The 22,923-nt window shown below is 44.4% G+C and overlaps 1 protein-coding gene across 4 annotated transcripts in view; it reads left to right on the top strand.

The window, feature by feature from the left end:
* The window catches only part of WDR26 (WD repeat domain 26), a 1,161,882-nt gene that overhangs the window by 606,294 nt on the left and 532,665 nt on the right, over window positions 1–22,923 (top strand). For all 4 annotated transcript variants that reach the window (XM_069608652.1, XM_069608650.1, XM_069608651.1 and 1 more), the window contains one exon: window positions 12,576–12,695. In XM_069608652.1, the coding sequence (XP_069464753.1) occupies window positions 12,576–12,695 (120 nt within the window). The remainder of the gene's footprint in view (window positions 1–12,575; window positions 12,696–22,923) is intronic.

Raw genomic sequence — 22,923 nt, 5'->3', positions numbered from 1 at the left:
TGCACAAGGACAATGGACAATAAAGCAAAAACATTACCACGTAATATAAATAACTGGCAAAAGGCGAAACGTCACGGAGTGTCAAATCTGAAAGCAATATACCTGGTGGCCTAGACAAAGAGCGGTAACACGAGTCCTGTGGTAACCCGCTCTTAGCCCGCCCAACTAGGCTCCAGGGCACTAACACTTGCACAGTAAAAAAGCGAGTTGACCATTGTTAGGGAGCATTCTCGGTTTAGGCTGAATTTCCTAACCAAGTGAGTCCCCCAGCAGCTTTGCTGGATTTCTGGAGTTTGTTTTTTTCTCCTGCCAAGAGTGAGACTCTTTTTCTCCCACTCTTAGACATGATTTGTGATATTCCTTTGAATGTTAATGTGTTTTATGGGCTATGGGGTCTTTTACTCCATAGGGTCTCATGTGTTCTTACTATGTGTGTTACACAGCACCCTCAGTGCAGTGACACAGGGGTGTCATAGTGACACCCCACCATAGACTCCATGCCCTGGGACTGACTACTGTCTCCCAGGGCATGTAAAGTCACCATTGGCTTTACTAGTTCAAATTTGTGAACGGAACCAGTACAAACCATCATATTGTGGAAGTACTGGTAGGGGTGATTCGATTGCCCCTGGGTCTGTTTCCGAGGGGGTACTGTGCAGTCATCCCTCGTCGAGTTTCTGGCTGGTGGCAGTGGTTACCACGCGTAATATTCCTTAAGAATATTCTCTATGGGATTTTTCCATATATTTTAAACGCACCACTTTTTGGTGCAATGTTAAAGATACCGTTGGTTTATTTATTTAATATTAATTCACCGGTAGGGTCTTTTTTTGCCAGAACTCGGTTTTAAAATGGCGTTTGTGTTCGCCTCTGTAACTCCAAACCAAAGGTCGAGCCCTTTGTTCCACTTTTGGCGGGCTTCTACACAGAAGCTCTCCAAAGTGGTGCCACTCTGTCTGGGTACCACAGGGGGTGTCTGAGGGGGTTTAGGTACCCTGGATTGAGTTACCTTGGTAACTCAAGTCGCACTCTTGTGTGATTGGCCCAAGTGGTGAGCCGCCCGGCTCACCACTTAGCATGTTTGACATCTAGACTGAATGAATGGCGGTTTCTTGCATAAAAGTAGGGCTTTTGGGACTGGAACTTCAGAAGTCGCCACAGGGCCTGAAAATCCGAAGAGGGAGAAACTGAGCCGACCTGCTACGACGACACCACCGGTGGAGCCCTGCTGAACCGACTCACCACTTCCCAACGCCAGAGGAGATCTCCCTGCTGGAGAGTCTTCTTCCCTTGACTGGTGGGCACAACCAGTTTACCCTCTTTTTCTTTGCTTCCAAGACGTCCAAGTGGTCGAATTGCCCGTGCCAAGCAACCCGGTAAATGGATAGCCACTTACCCTTGCACCGCGAATAAAAGGACCGCTCCTTTTAATTGAGAACTCTGCGGCTGGTTTCTTCCTTGGCAGTGCAACGGACTCCTGATGTCCTCCACGACGAGATCCTCTCTTCCTCCGGACCGACTTGCACCCACTGCCAGAATCAACTGCTCCGCTGGAGCGTCCTCACCATTTTAAGGTACCATGTCCGCCAGGCCTCCCTTTCTAAAGATTGCTACAAGGTAATAATAATCCCTTAACCTTCTGGACTGGGCTGGCCACCTTGACCATCTAACTGGTCCCTTTCTGTCGATCCAACTCGTTTCTGAACTTTTTGCGAGACTTTTGTGCACATTTAAACCGTGTGACCTTGGACACATTTCATCCGGAGACTCTTGAAGTGGGTCCGGCCTTGTTGACTTTGACTTTACGGTTTTAACCTGCCTTATTTTCCTACTGTGTTCCTACGAAATTGTTGGGATCTGTTTCTATCTTTGCTCTGCCTTTCTCTCCCTTGTAAGCCGATTGATTAGAGTGCCATCTTCGCTAAGCGCTCACTGCTGTCTGAAAATAAGTGTTGCTTTACGGAAGACTTGTCTAATAATCGTTGAAGGGAGTGTATATCTTTTAGTGACCGTGTTTTGAACTGCTTAATATTAGTGTCAGTGTGTTTTATTAGATGTGGTTTTTAAATGAATAGTTATATCTCTTTTACACCAAGCTCTGGTCAGTGTTTGCTTGTTCTACTATGTTCTTTTGACCTGTTGTGAATACTCTGCATACTGCCTAACTCTTCTTGAGAGAAGTCCGACTGCTCAGCCACAGCTACTAGGTAAATCTGGGTGGTACAGACTGCTACCAATTGGGTTTACTGCTAACACCTGTAGTCTTAAATCTTTTGCAGTGGTCCCAGAGGGAACTGCATAGGTTTCTGCCTAACAACCATCCCAGCATTGAAACCTGCAGCCATCTCTGCTGTGGGTCCCAGCTAAGTGGGGGATCGTTCAACCCAATACAACACCAGAGCCCAAGTGGGGGGTGAGCACCCCAAGCACAACATGTGCTTAACTGCAAAACGAGGTACAGGTCGCCGCCACACCCGCAAGAGAAATCCCCCCATGACTAACTCCTGCACAGGCAACAGAGGCTTGCTGCTACACTGGATGTTATCTGGTTAACTGTGCAGACCTACGATAACGCCTTAATAAGGATAGCCCATACAGTGCCTACTTTGTACTACCTGAGAAGCCAAAATACAGGGCCAACGCAAGGCATACATTCGTCTGGGGGCTGGAGTGCGGTGAATGCACAAACCCTCACCCCCTGACGTGCAAGTGCCCCCTGTACCCCCCCCCCCCCCTTTGCTGAATGAAATGGTGCGACCTAGGGTCCCTGTGCTGTTTAGACCTACTGGTCCCCCCCGAGAGTTTGGCCTGTGGGGAGGGTGAGACTGTTGGGGAGAATTCTCAGAAATTAGCAAATTCCTTCCACCTTAGAGACCCATAGCAACTTTGCTGGATTTTGAGAACTTTTTTTAACCTGGAGAGAGTAAGCCTGACAAACTCCATAGGCATCATCTTTTACATTGTGTCACACAGCACCTTCATTGCAGTGGCACAGGGAAGTCTTCAGATTTCCCAAAGGTTTAACTATCTTCTCTGGGATAAACTACTGTTTCCCAGAGTTGGTGGGACCAATCCACTCCAAAGTAATCCACCTGGACATCCTTCTAGGAGCTTGTTGAATTTCCACAGAGCTGCTGCAGGAAACCGTGTTGCCAGGGAGAGGAACACAGGATTGTGTGCGTTGCTTTTAAGCTGGCCAAAAGCTCCAGGAAGATCCTCGGACTCCCAGGAAGCAGGACTGACCGAGCCTGAGCCCCCTCAACAGAGTGCAGGACCCCAGAAGCAAGGAAAGTCCATCTTGACAGCCAGGAACGCAGTGTTGCCAATTTGCGGTAGTTGCGAGGAGCTGAACCACCAAAGTGCCACTTGTTGGAAAGATTGCCAGTTGCGAGCGGTGACCGTCCCATTGCAGTGCAGGAGTCCCCAGAGGTCCTCCCTCTTGTCCCCACCACTAAGGCCCAGGAACAGTGAGATCTGCAGAGCTGCTCAGGAACAGGAGTCATCTACTGCACTTTTTCTTCAATACAAAGGTACTGTAAAGTCTTAGAACTTAACTGTAGTTGCTTGCATAGTCTACCTTTCACAAGTCTAACAGCGTGTGGCCCATTTTATTCTTGTTTCTTCAAAGACTTCTAAAACCTTGTGCAAAGACCTTTTCTTCTTACCTGCAAAGAAGTGCTTCATCCTATATAAGACTTTTGCCCATTGACTTTGGATTACCTTGTTATACTGAATGACTCTGATTGGAGGATCTGAAAGTATTTGCCTGCTTAAGAATATTTGTGGTCTGTAGTATGTTCTAACTGTCTTTTCTCTTGACTTATTCTTACATGATTCTAAATGCAACAGGGATATATGAATGTCCCCCAGCACCGTAGCAATTGAAGTCACCTGAGGGTGTAGGTTGTCTGTGGGCCATCCCAAAAGCGTATCCACTGATATCGAATATTAAGAGTGTGTGTTTTGAAGTGTATTTGAGTGTTACTGTGATATCGCTCCTTTCTGAAGGCTTATTATAACTGACTGATTAATAAATTAATAATGGTTTATTCAAGAAACCTTGTGTTTATTTGAATACTTGTTACTGTGAATCTTTTGTAACTCCCCTACAGATCACATTGACCCCTCGTGAGATGAGCCTGGCTGCTCAACACGCTACCAAAACTGTGTAGTACAAGCTTATACCAAAGGTTGGGTTTCCTATACCTGTAGTCCGAGTTGTTTGTAGTGTTCCCACAGGGTACTGCATACAAACTTTGCTTAGCAGACTTAGCTTTGCGGAACCGACAAAGGGCCACAGCCCAAGAATAATACACATCCACTGCGAATGGAAAGGTGAAAAGCATGGATGCCGGAACCGGCCCTCTGAACCCTTGCACAGCTCACATTACACTTTGAAGCGGCCCGTGGCTCGGCACCCCTGAGTGTGCGATACTGCTCTTGAAGATTGGAGAGGCACAGATATCCAACCATGTCGGGCCCATCCCTCGCAGTGGTGGACCAACTGACTCTTAGAACCAGTCCCACACAGCAAACTATGACCAAGGGATCCAGAGCAGGAAAAAAGACGGGCGCGATAAACAAGTTCGCAAGATCAACCCCCTGAGCCGAAACAGTTAAATCACGACAGCCCCAGGAGGGGCCACCCTCCCCACCAACTGACCCCCTGTGAACGCCTGACCTCACGGGCATGATGGAAGCTATGGCGAAAGGATTTGCAGCAGTACATGTGAATCTACCAGGGATCCCCAACCTTTTGTGCAAAATGTGCATATCAAATGAAATGGTAGCAACATCAATTTTTCGACTGAATATATTGCCGTTCAGCTGGCAGACAAATGATTACAACACAAATCAGAAATGTAATAGTCATGACTTCCTATATAAAAGTTTAATTTGCCGTACTTAATAGTTACTAGACCACATGCAATTCTAGTAAAAGGAAATTTGCAATTACTTTATTTAACTTCATTTGACATTAAGTGGCTGTTTACAGGAAATGTTGAGAAAATGGAGTGGTCAGTAGTACATTTCTAGACTAATTGGACCAGTCACGTTGTTCAAAAATATGGTAGGACTAAGTCAACATTACCAGAGGTTTCAGGTTCCCGAGCAAAATATTTTACAGAAATATAGGGCTAATGTTTGGATGGTAAAATGTGTGGCAAATGGAACATGTATTTTCAGGTATATTTTGAGGTTCTGCCAGGGGATTTTCTGGGATGTATAGCAGCAACACTGTCCCACAGTCATCGATTACTGCATTGTGTATTGTTTTTCTTCAGGAATGTTATGAAATGTTGCATTTCTGTTTGAACAAAGAGTGAACACTATCTGATTGAGTTAATGTTCCAATGGCCAGGTTAGGTAACACAAAGATGATGTCCGACAGCCAGATGGGCTGGTTGGTGATGCCAACACCTACAAGGAGGCATTGGAAAGAATTACTGAATCACAAGAAATTAAGATTCTCTTAAAACTGTTAATCAATTCAGAGGCCGCAAAGAAGTTTGAGTCTTTGGTTGAAACAATCCAGGACAGAGCTATTGGTAAACGGCATCCCCAAGTTCAGGAGGTCCAGGTTATAGAAAGGGATGCCCCACCCATGGTTCGATGTAGAATCTTGAAAAGAAAATTTAAACACGATTTAATGAGTGGTGTGTACATGGCTGGTCAGATTTAGTTTTCAAAATGGCATATAAACATTTCCAAAGAAAACAACATTTAGGGGTTTGAGAAACAATGGGAGCTTTTTCAAAGGACACCAAATGTTTTTATGCTTGATTTCAGTTGTTTAGACTAACGTATGTTCGCCTTTTCTGTGTCCTTTTAGGTGCCGCAGTAAACCAGCATGGAAGCGAGCTGAGGAGATGAGCGGCAGTGAGTAAGCGCGATGTGCGGCACCTCTTGTGTTTTTGCGCTAACCTGATGTCTTTTCCCCTTTTTCAGATCGGCGGGATGCTCCGGAGCAGAAGTTCTCTGATCGACGGGAGTTCAGGTAAGTATCAAACTCTCTTTGCAAATTCGAAAGAACCAAGTATAGCTGATTGCTTACTAACGTCTTATCTTCTATTCTTCTCCCCTTTTTCATAGGGTGTGGCGTGCCGAGATGAAGATGACTCCGCCGTAGGAATCCGCAAGACTGGGAAGAGCGGGACAGAAGTTGGATGCTCTTCAAGGTGAGTATTGGTAACAATGTTCTTGTTCTTGCAGGTGCGCTGGTGCTGAAGAAAGAAGTGTGGGCCTCTTTAGGAGATCCGAGCAGGGTGAGTGTCACGCTGCAGGTGCAGAGAAACGCAAAGCATGTTTCTCAGGCCAGGCGTGGTTTAAATAGTCAGTAGGTATCCCAGGTATCAGTGGGCTGAGCCACACCTGAAAGCCTAGACTGCTCATCCAGTTCAAGGAACTGAATTACCTGGGGGCATCCATTGGCCCATAATACATTGCAAGTCCAATGCTAAGTGGATCTCAGGACTGTGTGTGAGCTTGCTGCAAAGGTGCCAAGTCTGAGTCCAAGTAGGTCTCTGGGGAGATGGAGAGGCTCTTGGGGGCCAACTAGGTGATCGTGACTTGGCTCCAGCATGATATGCCGGGGGACTCGGGGCAGGAATCGTGACACACCTGGAGATTCAATTCTGCTGCATCGAGTGACATTGTATTCCGAGCATACATCAAAGCCGACATTGAAACTTTCTTTGTCACTAATACACCAGACACCACATCTTCCTTTTAAGTATATATCAGAGGAATGGCAATATCAAGAGAAGCTGGGGTGCTTAAGTGTATTAGAAGAGACCTCGAGAAATCTGAATCAATACTTAAAAGGTCTTGAACAGGAACGCTCTCAAACTTCCGACCCTGCGGTGCTAACAGAAATCTGTTCAGAGTTGGAAAAATGTGAAGCCCATGCTAATAGGGAAAACCAGTAATTCTCCTGCCCTTTGGCGGCCTGGAGATATGGAGAGGGTGACAGACCAGGCAAGACACTGACGAGAGTGGTTCAGTCAGAGAGGGGAAAAACACAGGTAGACTGCGTCTTAGACGAGCTATGGAATAACAAACTCACTGACACATAAGTGGTTAAGGTATCAAACACTTTACACCATTACACAACCACATTCCTGGGAATACTTGCAGGTATCCCTAGAAAGGGACCCAATATGATATGTTACATTAAACTGCTATACCCAAAACTGTTTGCAAAGGTCCTAGTCAACTTGTGTACATCTGCACCATTCCAACTGGGAAGAGGCACCCGACAGGGATGACCTCTCTCCCCCCATTCTCTTCGCTCTGGCCATCGAGCCCATGGCGAAATGCATCAGATCCGCTTGACCACCAACCCCCCTCCCCCGAGATTATATCGCTATATGCAGATGATGTGATGCTATGTCGGAGACCCCCCACACCAATCTTGAACCTATCCTCCAACACATCACAAGCTTAGGCGAATACTCTGGCTTCACCATCAACTTTTCCAAATCAGACATATTCCCGCTTACGAACAGTAACCAAGACTGCCGGGGAGCGCTGTCCTTGTGTTGGTCCCCTGACAGTATTAAATACCTGGGGGTGATAACTTCAAGATCTACAGGATAGCTACGATGCACTCAGGACCTACACAGAAACTAATACTGACAAATTGAGATCCCTCCCAATATCCCCTGCTGCTAAACTCACACTGATTAAGATGACACTACTGCCGAAGATGTTATACACTTTCACTAACGTCCCTATATGGCCCGGGAAATCCTATTTTGCCAGAATTCACAAACTACACGCACAGTTCCTATGGCACTCTGGGGCAATCCACAAGAAGTGGGTGGATATGACATACCCATACGAGCAAGGGAGATTTACCGCCCCAAACCTGGAATGGTATTGGACAGCTGCCCAGGCACAGTTCGCCACATACTGGTACCTCATGATATCGCCCCCTCCACATGTTAAATTAGAAGTGTTGGCCTCAGCAGACTCTGATCTTAAGACACTAATAATAGATCAACGATATAAAGATGACTGCCCGTTCGACCCGGTCGCCATCACGCTGCAGCATGGCAAACGTCATGGGGACAGACCACCCATATCGCTGGCTCCCCCTGTGGAAATTCCCCATGCTAAGACCACCATGGGACAGAGCAGTCAAGACAAGGTGGGAACATTTGTGATCTAGAGCACTGCCCGACATTTTTCCTAACGGTGAATTCATCACACCATCCACCTGGAAAACTGGACATGGGAGAACAGGGGACACGCTGCTGTCTAAACTAGGTGGCCGACATACCCCTCTGAACCTCCTGTGACCCCCCCCCCCTCCTGCCTGGCCTACATTGCGAACTCTGGAGACTGCAGACACGTACTTTCCCCAATGTATAAAATAGACACAACTAATCGCCCGACCCCCCCCTCCCACCACTACCACCCTCCTCTCCCTACCAACGAGAACTCAGTGAATGGTCCTGGGAACTGTGCTTCGAATTAACTGACGACCAATGGGATCGCATGTGTATACACACCAGAAAAGTTTAAATAAACTTCATATTTAAGTTTATGTAATTCAAAATACTGAATAGATTACACGCCGGCCAGATTAACCAAAATTCCCAGTCTGAGCGACTCCACTGCCCTAGATGTCTACAATCTCCGGCTGATCACCTACATATGTTTTGGGCATGCCCCCGGCTTGGTGACTATTGGCATAGTCATTGACATGGCATCCGCAGTGGATAGACATTTCGCTGGATCGAAATACACTGGGGGCACTGTTTCGTATATGGCCAATTATTCAGAGCAAGTGTCGCCGAGCATTTGTGAATATAGCCTGCATGGTTGCTAATAGATCTATCCTGCTAAAATGGAAAGACAAACCCCCCCTCACCTCCAATGTGAAAGAATGGTTGGTTACATTAACATGGGTCCAAGAGTGTGAAGACTTGTAAATGTCCACCCTCCCCTCCTCGTCCAGACCCAGAGACACCTGGGTATGCTTCCGGTCGTATCTGTGTAACACCAACCCCACATCTTTGAATTTGAACTGAAACTGTCAACTCTTAGAATATTGTAATTACTACATGTAAAATGAACTCATCTTCTATTCGATACTACTGTCAACATTTATGTATACAATACTAATGGATAAATTCCTAATACCTCTACGGTACCTAACACTGTCAGTAATAAAGTTTTAAAAAAAGAAAATATCATGGTGCTGGGTACCAGTAGTTGATGCTTTTATGTGAGGTGTCAAACATTTATCCTCCAGCCTCACCCCCTACCTGTTTGGCATTTAAATGCAGTACTCTCCCGGCTTATGGGTATACCTTTTGAACCCATGCATAAAGCACGACATAAAGATCTTTCTTGCAAAGTTGCTATCACATCAATAGGAAGGATTAGTGAGTTACAAGCTCCATCAGTATCTGAACCATGTGTAACTATACACAAAAACAAGGTGGTGTTAAGAACACAAAGATTTTCACCAAAATTCAAATCGAAGTTCCATGTCAACCAATCTATTGAAATACCAGCTTTCTTCCAAAATCCTCAAAGTAGAGTAGAGGAAGCCTTATATACACTTGATGTCTGCAGAGCTGTAATGTAGTATCTAGACGAAGCAAAAGTATAAAAAACAGATACATTTGTCGTGTCCATGGCGAAAGGGAGAGGAGGAGATGCAGTCTCTAAAGCAACTATTGCCAGGTGGATTGTCGGATGTATTCAAATGTGCTACTTCTGTTTACCCTAAGAGCACATTCCACAAGAAGTACAGGAGCAACAATGGCTTTCCTTGCTTATTTTCCTTTCAAATTAATTTGCAAAGCAGCTACATGGAGTTCAGTACATACTTGTACACAATATTATCAGCAGACCCTCTAGGTCAAGCAATTTGTTGACAATTTACATCTGCTCCTTCACTTCACCCACCGCCTTCACTGAATTCTGCTAGTTAATGTATGCCAAGCAAGTGAATCTAAACAGACAAGCCCCGGAAGGCAAATATTACTTGCCAATAGTCTTTGTGGCTTGTATCTGCTTAGAATCCCATGCGCCCATCCATCTTATCCACTTGGGAGCAAAAATGGACAATATCATATCTCATATTTCACATGTCTGAAAACAACCTGAGGACATCGACGCATGAAGAATCATGGGTACAAGTAGGATAGAGCCAGTGTTCCAGGTATGCCCCTTGGAAAAAAATGTATTCTGCAACAACCACTACATGGTGGCCTATACAAAGCGTGTGATTCTTCTAAACAAATACAATGTAAGAATTGTGTCCAGATTCTGGGAAACTCCAGTCCCATGCACACCTTTGTGACTGTGGATAGCCTCAGTCAAGATCTTATGGAATTACTACATACAATTTACTAGTCCATCTAAATTAAGTGAAAATGGTCAGCTTATTTCAAACTAATGGTACTAAACTAGGTCAGTTTATCAATTTAGTACAGTAATCAATTCATCCGTACACAACTATAAACATACACCATCTCAAAAAAATAATTTCAATATAGGGTAAAGAAAAGGATCAAAGGATGAGCTCTACACGTTTTGGGACATCAGGAGCTAAACTTGCTTTCTTGCTTGTTTTCAAATTCTTTCTGTTCAGTGTAGTTCAATTCTGTGATAAATATGTAGAGATGTCAAAATCTATTGCATGCTTGCATGATTTACCATCTTCAGCTGAGGTATTGTGGTATCATACTTCACATATTGCTATTCAGTTAGACGCCCAAGGTCTTGGTAGCTTTCCCCTCAAATGGGCGGCTGTGTGGTATCTCTTGGTGGCCCTAGAAATGAGAAATATGATCATGCTAATGGAATTTCTCTAAATTATGCATATAGCTAGTTCTGAAGTTAAGAAAAATTCAGCCATTGGGGTACTTTTGCCAATCCCCCAGCACACTCAAAATCACAACAGACGCTTTCAGGGTGGGGAGCCCATTGTCTCCACCACACATTACAGGGAATGTGGTCCTGCTCTCTCCCAAAAACACCTCATTGTCTTGGAACTTCTAGCAGGATGCATAGCAATACAAGCATTCCAACATCACTTGCCTGGTAAAAATGGGCTGATCTTAACAGACAGCATAGCATCCATGTCTACATCAACAAACAGGGTGGGACTCATTCCCAAAATCTATCCACACTGGCACAGAGGATATGGAAATGGAGCCTCTAGAGGAGTTCATCTCCATCACATGTTCCAGGGGAACACAGCATGCACACTAAGCAGAAACACAAATCAACCTTCGGATCACAAGTTACATCCTGACATAGAACTGTTTGCAACAAAAGACAACACAAAATGCCCAAGTTATGCCTCTAGGTTCCCGTAGAAGGAATCCAAGGGACACCACTGTGAATCAGTTGGTCAGGGATATTTGGATATGTTCCTCGCACACCCCGCCACCCACTGTGCAACAGAGTAATCCACAAGCTGCACCAAGAGCACTTGTCAATGATTCCAATAGCTCCAATGTGGGTACGTCCCACCTCAAAATGTCAATTTGTCAGCCAATGAAAATAACATGCACTTACAACATGTCACAGAACCGGGGACAACCACTACATCCTCAACCAATTAGTTTAGCAGATTGTCTCCTGAGGTCATAGTTTGGACAGCTTAATTTCTGATAGATGCATGTAAATATTAATAGAAGCCCGTAAACCAAACCCACAACACTACTACTTTGACAAATGGAAAGGGTTTGTGGTGTAGAGGGTCAAACTTTCTTAGCATATCTTTGCATAGGCAGACGTCTAGTGGTTGGTGCAGAGTATTACATGATTTATTTTCGATTTTGAAAAAGAACGTCCGAGTGTCAAATACTATCCCCATTGTGACGTGTGCTGTACCCATGATCCCTCACGAGTTATGGTCCTCAGATTATTTTTCAGAACCTGTGCTTGTGTGAAGAGTCGAATGAAAAAAAATGAAAGTGTTTAGAAACAGATTTGTCTGTTCCCTGTACACCCAACGAGAGGAGGATTAGTGGGTGCATGTGAAGCTAAGCAGATACAAGCATCAGAAAGACTATTGCAGGTGTGGAATGTTTTTCTTGTGAAGCGCGTGGATTTGCTTAGAATCACTTACTTTGCCTAGATTACCAAGCAGTACCTGGCGCAGGTGGTGGGCTACTAGAAGGGGCAGCTGCAAATGTTTTAATACTGCTTATGAGTAATTTCTGACTTGGCTGTCTACACAGTAATGTTGAGTGAAAGTGTATACTGAACTCCAAGTTGCTGCTCTCCAGATAGTCTCAAGTGGTACATTGGAATTACAAGCTGTGGCCCCTGTGGCGTGTGCACTAAGTGCAAGTAGTAGATCTCGGTTTGCTAATGTGTAGCACGGTTGTATGTATTTTACAATCCATTTTGCATTAGCCGCTTTTGAGACGGTCTCCTTTTCCGGCTGCCAGAGACAGAGAATTGGTCTGTCATCCAAAGTGGCAATTCTGGGGTAGTTATGCTTTAATATTGTAACACATTTTGCTTACGTTTCTCCCTCTGCTTCGTTATTACACACCCCTATGAACTGGTCTTCTCTAATCATTTTCTTTAACTTTTAGACTGGAGAGTTGCGGACGAAAATGAGCCAGTCTCATGAAGACAGCCTGACTAGTGTAGCCTGGAATCCAGATGGGAAGCGCTTTGTGACAGGTGGACAGCGTGGGCAGTTCTACCAATGTGTAAGTGTCTTTGCGTTTTTTTTTGGTTTTTTGGTATGCACTCTAAAGTAACAATGCTTTTGAAGTTGGTAACGTTTGAGTACAAAACTAATTTCCACTCTTATTTTTTTTTGTATAGTAGAGAAGTAAAAATGCGATCTCTAAAACAGATCTTTTTTTGTAATCGATACTCTGCACCTAGTCATTCATGCAAATTAAAAAGGAGCTTTAATTTTGTCTTTGCTTTTCTGATCGGGCAGTAATGTTATCTCCTTCTGGTACCACACTGTCCAAACCTATTCATGGAGTGAAGCTGTGTGGTTGTACTGGTACTCTTGTATGTACCAGTTTACCCTTTTTACGTTGGGAGTATTTATCCTTTTTGGCATTGGTCTTTTCTTGGCGAGTGAAAGTGGTTGGTGTGCCACCTATAGGTGGAGCTGCACACTCTTATCAGTTGGCTTATTTTATTGATGACATATAAGGAGCAAATAAACCAACAGAGCCACAGTGGGGCTTTATCCAGTACCCATCAGAAGAGCAATACCTATTGAAGCGCCAATAACCATACAACCATGGGCTGCACGGTACCCATTGAGACAACAGTACCAGCAGCTGACGCGAAATGAAGATTACTTACAAACTGTCCCTGAAGAGACCCAAAGGGCCCTAATTGAAGGCGAATGGTGACGACACAATGGCCCGGACAGACGTTCAGATGAATGAAATGACAATCCAAAATATGACACATAGCGATGAAATGATATGAATAAGGATGTAATGGACATAGAAGAAGAGACTATATTGAAACGATGTTGCAACTCAAAGAACGTAACCATGAAAGAAGGACGAAATTATGCAACTAGCTAAATGCCCGTAATAGGCTTGGAACGCAAGAAGCCAAGAAAACGGTGTAGCTTGCTAAGCTTAGTAGAAGAATAGAGCGGCAAGCGCCAAATATATATATATATATATATATATATATATATATATATATCTACCTCAAGAAGCACACTATGCTAGTGTTACTCCATTTTACATAAGCAGAATTAAGCCCAGGATGGCAGAGGACAAACAGGCCAGGATTCATATACCAGCACAAAGCCAGACGAAAGAGTGGAATCGAAACTCGGGAAGAAGCAGCTCATGCCTGGGAATTCGGGGTAAACTCCAGGAAGAGAGGAGAGCGGCAACTCCGAAGAAACGAAGCTTAAGAGCCTAGCAGCCAGCCAGTGAAGGTCGAGATAAGGAGGCCCAGCCAGGTGGCAGGGATAAAGGAAGAATCAAATACACAGATAGAGGGAGAATGAAGCAGATTCATGGTGAACTGACACGTGACCAGCAAGCACAAAGAAGTACCCACGTCTGATGTCATCCAAACCCAGAGGATGACCTAACTTCTCCTGATGAGAAGCTACAGTTTCGAGGCCATCCTCTGCCAACTAATTGACACATAGCCCTAAAGTGCTGATTGATGGAAGGGAGGCAAGGTGAATCTTGGGGCACACCGCATCTGGGTGTCCATTCTGCATGCTGCTAATTAAAGTGGAGATTTATGTAACCCACCCAATCACAATGGACCAAATAATCTAGGGTCCTATAGCTTGTAGAACCAATGAGACGTCGTACTTTTAGTGACGTCTATCACGAGTGATGTAGAGGGATGGGCATAGACGCCAATCCCCACACTCTGTTACCATATACAGATATAGCACCTATACTTAAGTTACCTTTTCCGACCAATGGAATTGCATGACAAACTTATGAGTGTAACACGTCAAAGATGACGGAAATCTGCTATAAATTTTACTGTCTGAATGAAGAATTTGGAAGTTGAAGCAAGACGGGCGATCGCATCACTGTCTATTTCCATTTGTTTCCCAGTTTTTTGTACTTGTCATTAAACGGACTTCCCTTTGCCAAACCATTGACTTGTCCTTATTGATTGGTGTTGGAGTAAGAGAATCCTGCACCCCATCCTCCTCAAGGTGGAGCTATCTCATTTTAAGGTACTTGAGGGGGAGCTCTGATCCTATGGGCCCGTTAGAGGTCGCTCCGCCCTCCTGTACAATGGACTGAACTTCAAAATTAGATGGCGATACTCCATGCGTACCCGCTCACCTCAACTAACTCCTCACTACTAAAGCCTTGCATCCTTACACCTCCCACACTCCTACGAATGACCCAGTGTACTTAACAGATGCAGAGACTACCAATCTTCTATCAGCAAGCATGCTGGTTATTTTTTCTCTCCACAATCCGGGGGATGCCCATATGGCTAACCTGCCCAGTCGATATCAACCACAAGCAACAGAGATGTTCATATCGACACACGGGTAACTGGGTACTTCTGACCTGCATCCATCAACACCATAGGTTTTTGCATCTGCCTTCCCGCTATCCGTCTAACACACCGTGCCCTCCTTTCGTACAGAGCCATGCGCAGCAAGGCCAACGTTATTGGCTGAAGAGCACTATATAAGACCACTTTACATTGCATACGCCAACCTGGCTTAGGTGATGTTGTAATGCCTCTGACCCGGGGAAGCATAGGTGTCAATTCCAAAGGCAATGCCACTGCCCTTAATAGGCAATGCAGGTGCTTTGATCTTGTTTTTCCCCCCTGCTTCTCTGCTATTACAAATGCAGTCAAATCACAACTTTTTCGGGGTTCATTTCCTGAAACCACCCAGACTCTATCTTCAACAACACTTCTGCCCTGCAATCTGGCACAGTGGCCTGCCACCGACTTTAGGATGCCCTAGTGTGGGCAGAATAGAAGTGAATTGTTTTGCTACATTTTAGCTAGAGGTCTCTAGTGTCCCAAAGGGATTTGCCCTACATAGTATATATCCAAAAAGAATGTTTGTAGATGAGACCGAACCATTAATTGCAACCATGTTCGTCTAGTATCCCTACATTCAAGAGCTAATTCATTCAGGACTTTCTCACCAGCACATTTGTTTCTTGTAGGAAGATGAATATCGGTTCCTGTTTTGTTTTGCTTGGAAGATGAGTTTTTACCCTTTGAACTGCCTAGCACAAGAGTGTCTCTCTGGAAGGTGGACCCAGGTCTTTATTATCCTGGGTCTTATGTGTGTAGTTGTATCAAGCCTGCATAGGTTGTTATACCGGCTCTAAACCTTACCTGCTTATAAACTGCAACTTGTTAACCTTCCGTACATAATCGATAACCCATGTAATGACATCTGTGGTAATTGGTTGCAAGCATATACTTTCACCACTATATGGCATTGTAGGTGAAGGTAGAAACCGCAAAAGTATAGATGGCAACATCTTGACAAAGATTCGACATGGAACTGCAAGTTTGGCTTAGTGTTCCTTTCATGGCCCAGTATTCCCAGACGACTCTTTGGGAAAGGATCGTAGACCTCTAACAAATGTAGCTGCTCGGGACATACTTCACAAGTTTCCTGTTGGCTTTGGAACCACAGCCAGTTGTGTTGAAGGGTTTCCATAAGTTTTTAGTGCCTACGTGATAACTGGCAGAGTAGTCCAGCTTCACTCATAGGGGGAGACAGGTAGTTGTACAGTACAGCGTGCACACACTTGCAGTTACTTTATAAAATATATCTGGGTTGATAATTCATAATGCAGAGATATATTGTCTGATCTAACGCCCCCTACAAAGGAAATCCCCATGCCACAGTTCTGGCCCAAGAAATGCTGTTTTTGATCTTGATATACCTTTTGAAATAAAATAGAATATTAACACTAAAGGTGGTTCTCCAACTTTGCCTGTATTTCTATGAAATACTGTAGGGGATTAACAGTTTGCCTACAGAAAAGAAGGAAGCTCAATGTGATTCTATTTTCTCACTAACATGTAGGTTGGCAATACATACACATACATTTGTGTAAAAACAAAATTAAATCACATTAAAAAAATGATGTAACCATCTCTGATGCAATCAAAATCTCTGCGTGTTGGCATTACATTTCAAGGAGAAAACATTTAAATATTCTCATACAAATGTTCAATAAATGGGAGCACTTTTGGGCTGTGACGAAGATGGCGGCTCACTTTGGGAGCTCAATCGGCTGAGAGAAATTGTTTGTTCTATACACTCTACCCCTCGCAAATCTGTGTCTACGATGCTCCTCACCCTTCCCTCATTCGGAAATCAAGCTCTATAGAGTGAGAACGGTTCAGGAAAAGAGATGCTACTGTATAGCGAGGTCAGAAAGATGGCTAGATGCATGGTTCCTGAAGTGGCAGCATCACGTCCAACGACTTGGCAACCAGGCTGAAACGAGATTACTGAACATGAAAGGCTGGCAAACATCCGTTGGTGAGCGTTACACTGGCTGCAAAGATGTGAATGTGCTCTCGGGCAGAGGTGGCCGCCATTACAGAGGTGCGGAAGGCGAAGTACCAGACAAAGATGGAAGGAGTATCTTCTCCAAACTAAAAGTGGTTTGCTTGACCAATCGGTGAACAATCGTGATACGCTGGAAATAAACCCACATGCTGTATCAAAGTGTTTAGTGAGACTTTGCTTCACAAATAAAGGCAGCCATAGTGTCTTTTCCCGTGGGATCTCTGACTTCATCTCTTCAGGATATTTGTTGAAGAGGTGTGGAGCATTTCTGTAGAAAAGCGCTTCTTGATGCAGCTGCAAGACAGATATCATTAGACCTTTAGATAACAGTGTTGACTGAGATGATGGCGCAATGTGGGAAAAGAGATGAAACAAAAGCAGACCTTGACATTCAATCTGAGACCATGGACTCGATACCGGAAGAAAAGGATCACACTCCGATACATGTTCAATGTGATGCGCAACATGGTGCAAGGACCTCCACCCCTCTTCTGTTTTAGACTGAAGACTTCTGGCCCTCCTCCCTCGGTCCTCTCCCTGTGCCTGTCTCATCTGGCAAACTTGGGGATAAAAATTGCTGCTTCCCTGACCATGGATGAACAGGTAGCAGCAGTCTTCAAGACCAGCCATTTTAAACTTAGGGTCCCGAGGATGGTCGGTCCTTCCTTTCATTCCTGTGGCCTGTCAGGCGCCTGCGGTTGCTGCCCTGGATCTCAGTGGAGTTGATGTTTTCAACTCACTTTATCTGGGACAGCCCCAATACCTGATCAAGCGTATTCAACTTCTCCAAAATGCGGCAGCAAGATACATTTTTTTGGCCTTCCCTCTTTTGAGACCATTCCACTGGCTTCAGGTGGCCGACCGGATTACTTTCGAATCCAGTGTTTTGTACAGCAGGCCTTCTATGGGACTGGAACGGAGTATGTGCAAGCAAAATGTGTACGCTATACTTCCACCCGCACCCTCTGCTCCCAATCTGCCCTTCTGCTAGTGGTACAGCGCTTTAGGCATACCGGAATGGGGGGCGTGCTTTCTCCGTCGTTGCAGCTAAGGCCTGAAATACACTTCCGCTTGATTTACGGAGTACTGCTGACTATTTGGTCTTTCGGAGAAAACGTTATTATTCTAGAGCGTACTTGCCTTTTACCGTTTTGTACCGATCTTTCTTTCAGTGCCATGATGCCTTTGACGTACGTGCGCTCTACAAAATCCAATAACCTAACATATGGCATCAATTAAATCTGATAATAACTTGCAGGGGTAAATATTTCCAGTTGCAAACTTACCGCTAGCCACAGAGTGCAGCAAGTAAGAGGAGAGCAGAGCAACGAGTGAAACGATCAGCAGGATAAGTTAGTCGATCCCATCAAAGGGGTTTTTATATATCTCTTGAATGTGGCCGACGAGTGCACAGTTTTAACAGCAGGTGGAAGAGCATTCCATTCCTGCAGTGCTTGATGGTCCAAGGTGGTTTCGCCAAATTATTTTCAGACCAATGCGGTTGAGTTAGCCGTGGGGTGTTCGAAGAGCGCAAGTCCCTGACCGAGGATTTGCAGTATAACCTCTGGGATAAGTAGGGTGGTGCACGCTTATTCTGGCATTTGTAAGTAATGGATTGGCTTGTCGTATTCCCTGCTTGATAGGGAACCAGTGCAGTTTCCTCCTGAAGTCAGTGACATGGTCTCGTCTAGAGTGACTAAAGACTGCCCTCTGCCCCATTTTGGGTGGTCTGGAGGCGAAGGTTGGCTTGTGATGTACCCAGTAATAGACTGTTAAAATAGTCTAACCTAGAGTTCACTTGCGCTGATGCCAATAGCGCTCTGTTGGGAACAGATAGGTAGGGCCTAATCTGATGGAGCAGCTTGATGACATGTCCTCAAGATGAACGTATTTGTGAAGTCTTTTCATGGACAATTCAGCATCAAAGTATACTTCTAATGTTTTCAGCGCTTTACTGACAGCAATCCTTGTGCCAGCAATGTCGAAGTGTGACTATTCAGTTTGAAGTTTCTTCAGACAGGGGGACAGATGCCATGATAAGGAGCTTGGTCTTAGAATCATTGAGGGCGAGGGAGTTTTCGGGCCATCAATGTCTGAATTTGATGGTATGCTGTATTCACAGGAGTATTCGCCTGAGAGTTGACAGAAGCTATTGTTCTTAAGATTGGTTATATCAAACATATTAGCTGGTATGATTTGACCCATCCACAGTGCTTATATTATCATGGAACACTAAAAAAAAAAAGAACACATGGAAGTTATCGCATTCTGTGGAGAAGAGGGCAAAGAGGTGTTCCTTAACATGCACTTAAGGATTATATGGACTTAAGTTATTATTCTGAGGTATCCTTACAGATCAGATGAGAGATGGCTAAGGAGATTACAAGAGGATTTGTGATGGCAAGGGTAAGCTGGAGGAATGAGGTATGTGTAAAGCTGAAAGAATTAAAGAACTACAATCTAGATATAGGCCTGGCTCTACTACGAGAGACCTAAACAGCTTAATCTGTTCGGGCTCCGTTTCGCCTTTAAGAAAAAAACAGGCGGCCCGTTTCATGATGAATGTGAGCAAACCGGGTAAAAGGTTAGCACATTTCATTGAACAGAAGCAACTTCCTAAGCATAGTTTGGAAATTAAAGAAGAGACTGGTAGCCTTACCTCAAGACAGGGTGGGTATAAATTTGACTTTTAGACCTTTCTGTAAAACCCAGTGAAAAAAGAAATAAAGCTCTCCCATAACAAGTAAATGAAGCGACCAAATAGATGGGAACTCCTCTGACCACTGAAAAGGAAGTACCATCGGCCATTAATGGTTTAAAAATAATAAACCTCAGGGCCCAGATAGATTTGGAGTTGTTTACAAACTTGCTAACCAGTTTTGGTCCCTTACAATCTTTCAACCAATATCTTTCACTGGCCAGTCTCTCACAATTTGATACATGCTAGGATAATAGTAATTTCTAAAGTGTTTAAAGACTAAACGTACTGTAGTGTGTGTATATACCATCTTGCTTTTGCATGTAGATATAAATATTTTAGCACAAATCTTAGCAACTGGAGTACACAAGCAATGTCGGAGAAGAAAGCTCCAAATCTGAGCTAACGGGTAGTGCATATCCTAAGGCGTCGCAATACCACAGAGTTGGAGATGCCTTTTTGGACATCTTTAAACAAGTAGGTTCAACAAATATTTCCCTTGGTTTGTAATTGCGCTGATTCATTAAAGCAACCTTGGTCTTTAGGTAAGGACTATACAGTTTTGTGAATTTTTGCAAATATGTTTCCTTTACAACATAGTCAATTTATGGTACTTATTTAAATTTAGGCCTCGTTTTGTAGTACTGTGATGTTGAGGCTAGATGTGTTTCTAGCGCTGCTCTTCAGGCCTCTTGAATCAATATACTTAGTATTGTAACGTAAATTCATTTGAGGTTTTACATGTAAAACTTGTATAGCGTAAGTTAAGGCACTTATGTCAGTATTGTTAATAAAGTTAAGGGTCAATCCTATGTTGGTAGGTATTGTTATTGCATATACAGCTTTGAACGAAGTTCAGTAGTTTTTCTGAATTTGGGTTTCAAATGGAATGTGTCCTCCCACATAGTCGTCATCTTTGATATTCAAGTCTGCTTGCAGCTTGCTTCGGAATTTATTTTTCATTTTTCATAGGGTCGAGCGTCGTGAAGCGTTGTCTTGGTCCTCAATGGCCTCCATAGCGGCCCTCATGACTTCAAAGCTGGTACATGAAGCGCACACGTTGACCGTTACCTCGGTTCTGTTCTTTCCACATTGCTGTCTGGTTCGGAGCTATTTGCCTCAGCGAATTTCGATTAAGTCTGTTTCATATTCCTCTAATATGTCCTTGACACCGAAGACTGGCTTCAAGCGGTGTTCAGACTGTGGAACCAAGCTGTCTATCACAGACCTTCACGGCATCTGTCTGTGATGCTTGGGGTCGACTATTGTGGCTCATGTCAATCCATGACTGTCAGGGCCTTGGGGCCAGTAGGGGTGGGAAGATAGGGGAAACTCGAAAGGTAAGCCCGCTCCCAAATTCCAGCCATTACCCCATCTAAAAGAAAATCCTCCTCCGACTCAAGAGAGGTTTCTTCCATTAGAAAGCGTTCTAAACACCAAAGACGTTCGAGGTCCAGTTGACAACACTTGTCCTCTTTTCAAGAGTTAAAAACGTTGTCGCAGATCTTCTCCCGAAAAAGTTTTATTTCCAAAAAAGAAAGAGACTCTGGGGGAATTATAAATGCTTGAAGTTTTCCAGAGGCAAACGCCTCACAGTGCCCCTCTGAAAGAGTCTGAGGAAAGAAGCCACCCCTGCACGTCTGACGAGAACAGTAGGGATCTTCGTGTCTTCTCGTGCGCCTCAAGGACCGGGAAGAGTCTCCTTGACACAAGTCTGAGTCTTCCTTGACACACAAAGAGCCTGTGTTTGTCCCCTCGAAGCATTAATCTTTGGTATCGAAGCAGTTATGTTCATCGCCTGAACCTTTGTGGCATGTAGTCCATCTACAGCATCGAAGCATAATTAAATGTCGGCTCATTCACCAGCTGCTTCAAGGAAGTTGTTGAAGCCTTCAATGCCTTCAACTTCATCAGAGTATTCAGTGCTATCGAAGACTATTTGGACTGATATGCCCAAGTGTTTGTTTTAAACCCATTCCTCAACCTCATTTCTCCAGGCAAATGGGATCAATTTTTGTGGAAGATCAGCCCCCTTTTGGGTATGAATATTTATTTACATTTATAAAGCGCACAGAACAGCCCTTGGGCATCGTGGCACTGTTACAGTAGGCTTACTTAGTTGCAAGAGCGGTATGCAGTAATGACGATGAAGAAAAATAAAAAAATGGCTGCAGTCTACCAGACAGTTAATGGTTACATGGTGGTGTTGGCATTGTTCCTTGGTTACAGTGGAACAGGATCAAGGTGTCTTAAGCACGGGGTGGGAGAGTACTCCCAAGCAATGGGTGAAAAGATGACAAGAGTGGTGACTAGACATTAGATTTTCAGTGACAGTAGATGGTGTAAGGCCTAATGGTTCCGTGGTTACAGAGGAGCCAAACAGCTGCACAGGAAGTTCTTAGAGATGCACTGATTACAATTACACAGGAATGTTGGAAGGTCTATCGCACAACGATTACTTGGGGGTTTCTTTTTGAGTGCTTTTCGGAAGACTGTGTATGAGGCTTCATTTCTGAGTGCTGTAGGCAAGGCATTCCAGTTTTTATGTGCCAGGTGTTGGAAGCTAGCGCTTCCCGCTTTAGTTCTTTTGAAGGTGGGGCCGTAGATCTGGTTGGAGTGGTGCGTTCTGATGGGTCTAGAAGATGTGATAGGAGAAATCTTTTCAGATAGGTAGGGGGGCAGCAGTACGGGGAAGGCACTTGTGTGGCAATGGATTTGAATATAATGCGCCCTTGGACTGGCAGCCAGTGAACCTCTCTTCTGGCATGTGGTAGGTGTTCCCTTTTAGGAATGCTCAGTGCAGCTCTGAGGGCATTGTTTTGGGTGACTTGTAACCTGTTGGTTTTTTTTAGAGGAGGTTCCCAGGAGAAGGGCATTACAGTAGTCCAGTTGTCCCCCAACTGTAGCCCTTGCTATTGCGAGGCAGATTTTGGTTGACAAGTAGGGTTTGACTGCATTGACTATTTTAGTGACGAGTGCTGCGGAGGACTAAATTGCACGGACTTGTCGAGTCTTGGACAAAGACGATTCGATGAAAACCCCTAGGGTTTTGACAGCTAATGATACAGTGATAGGTGTATTGTCAATGTTGAAAGTCTTGTATTGAGGGTCTAGATTGTTGAGTGTGTCCCTGGTGCCTACCACGAGGATCTCTGTTTTATCTCCATTGAGACATGGACCATTGCTGCCATCCAAGTCTGAATGGCTG

Source organism: Ambystoma mexicanum, chromosome 4q, assembly GCF_040938575.1.
Source record: "Ambystoma mexicanum isolate Mex_15411 chromosome 4q, UKY_AmexF1_1, whole genome shotgun sequence".
In the NCBI taxonomy this organism is placed as follows: Eukaryota; Metazoa; Chordata; class Amphibia; order Caudata; family Ambystomatidae; genus Ambystoma; species Ambystoma mexicanum.
This window is presented reverse-complemented; position numbering and strand designations above follow the sequence as displayed.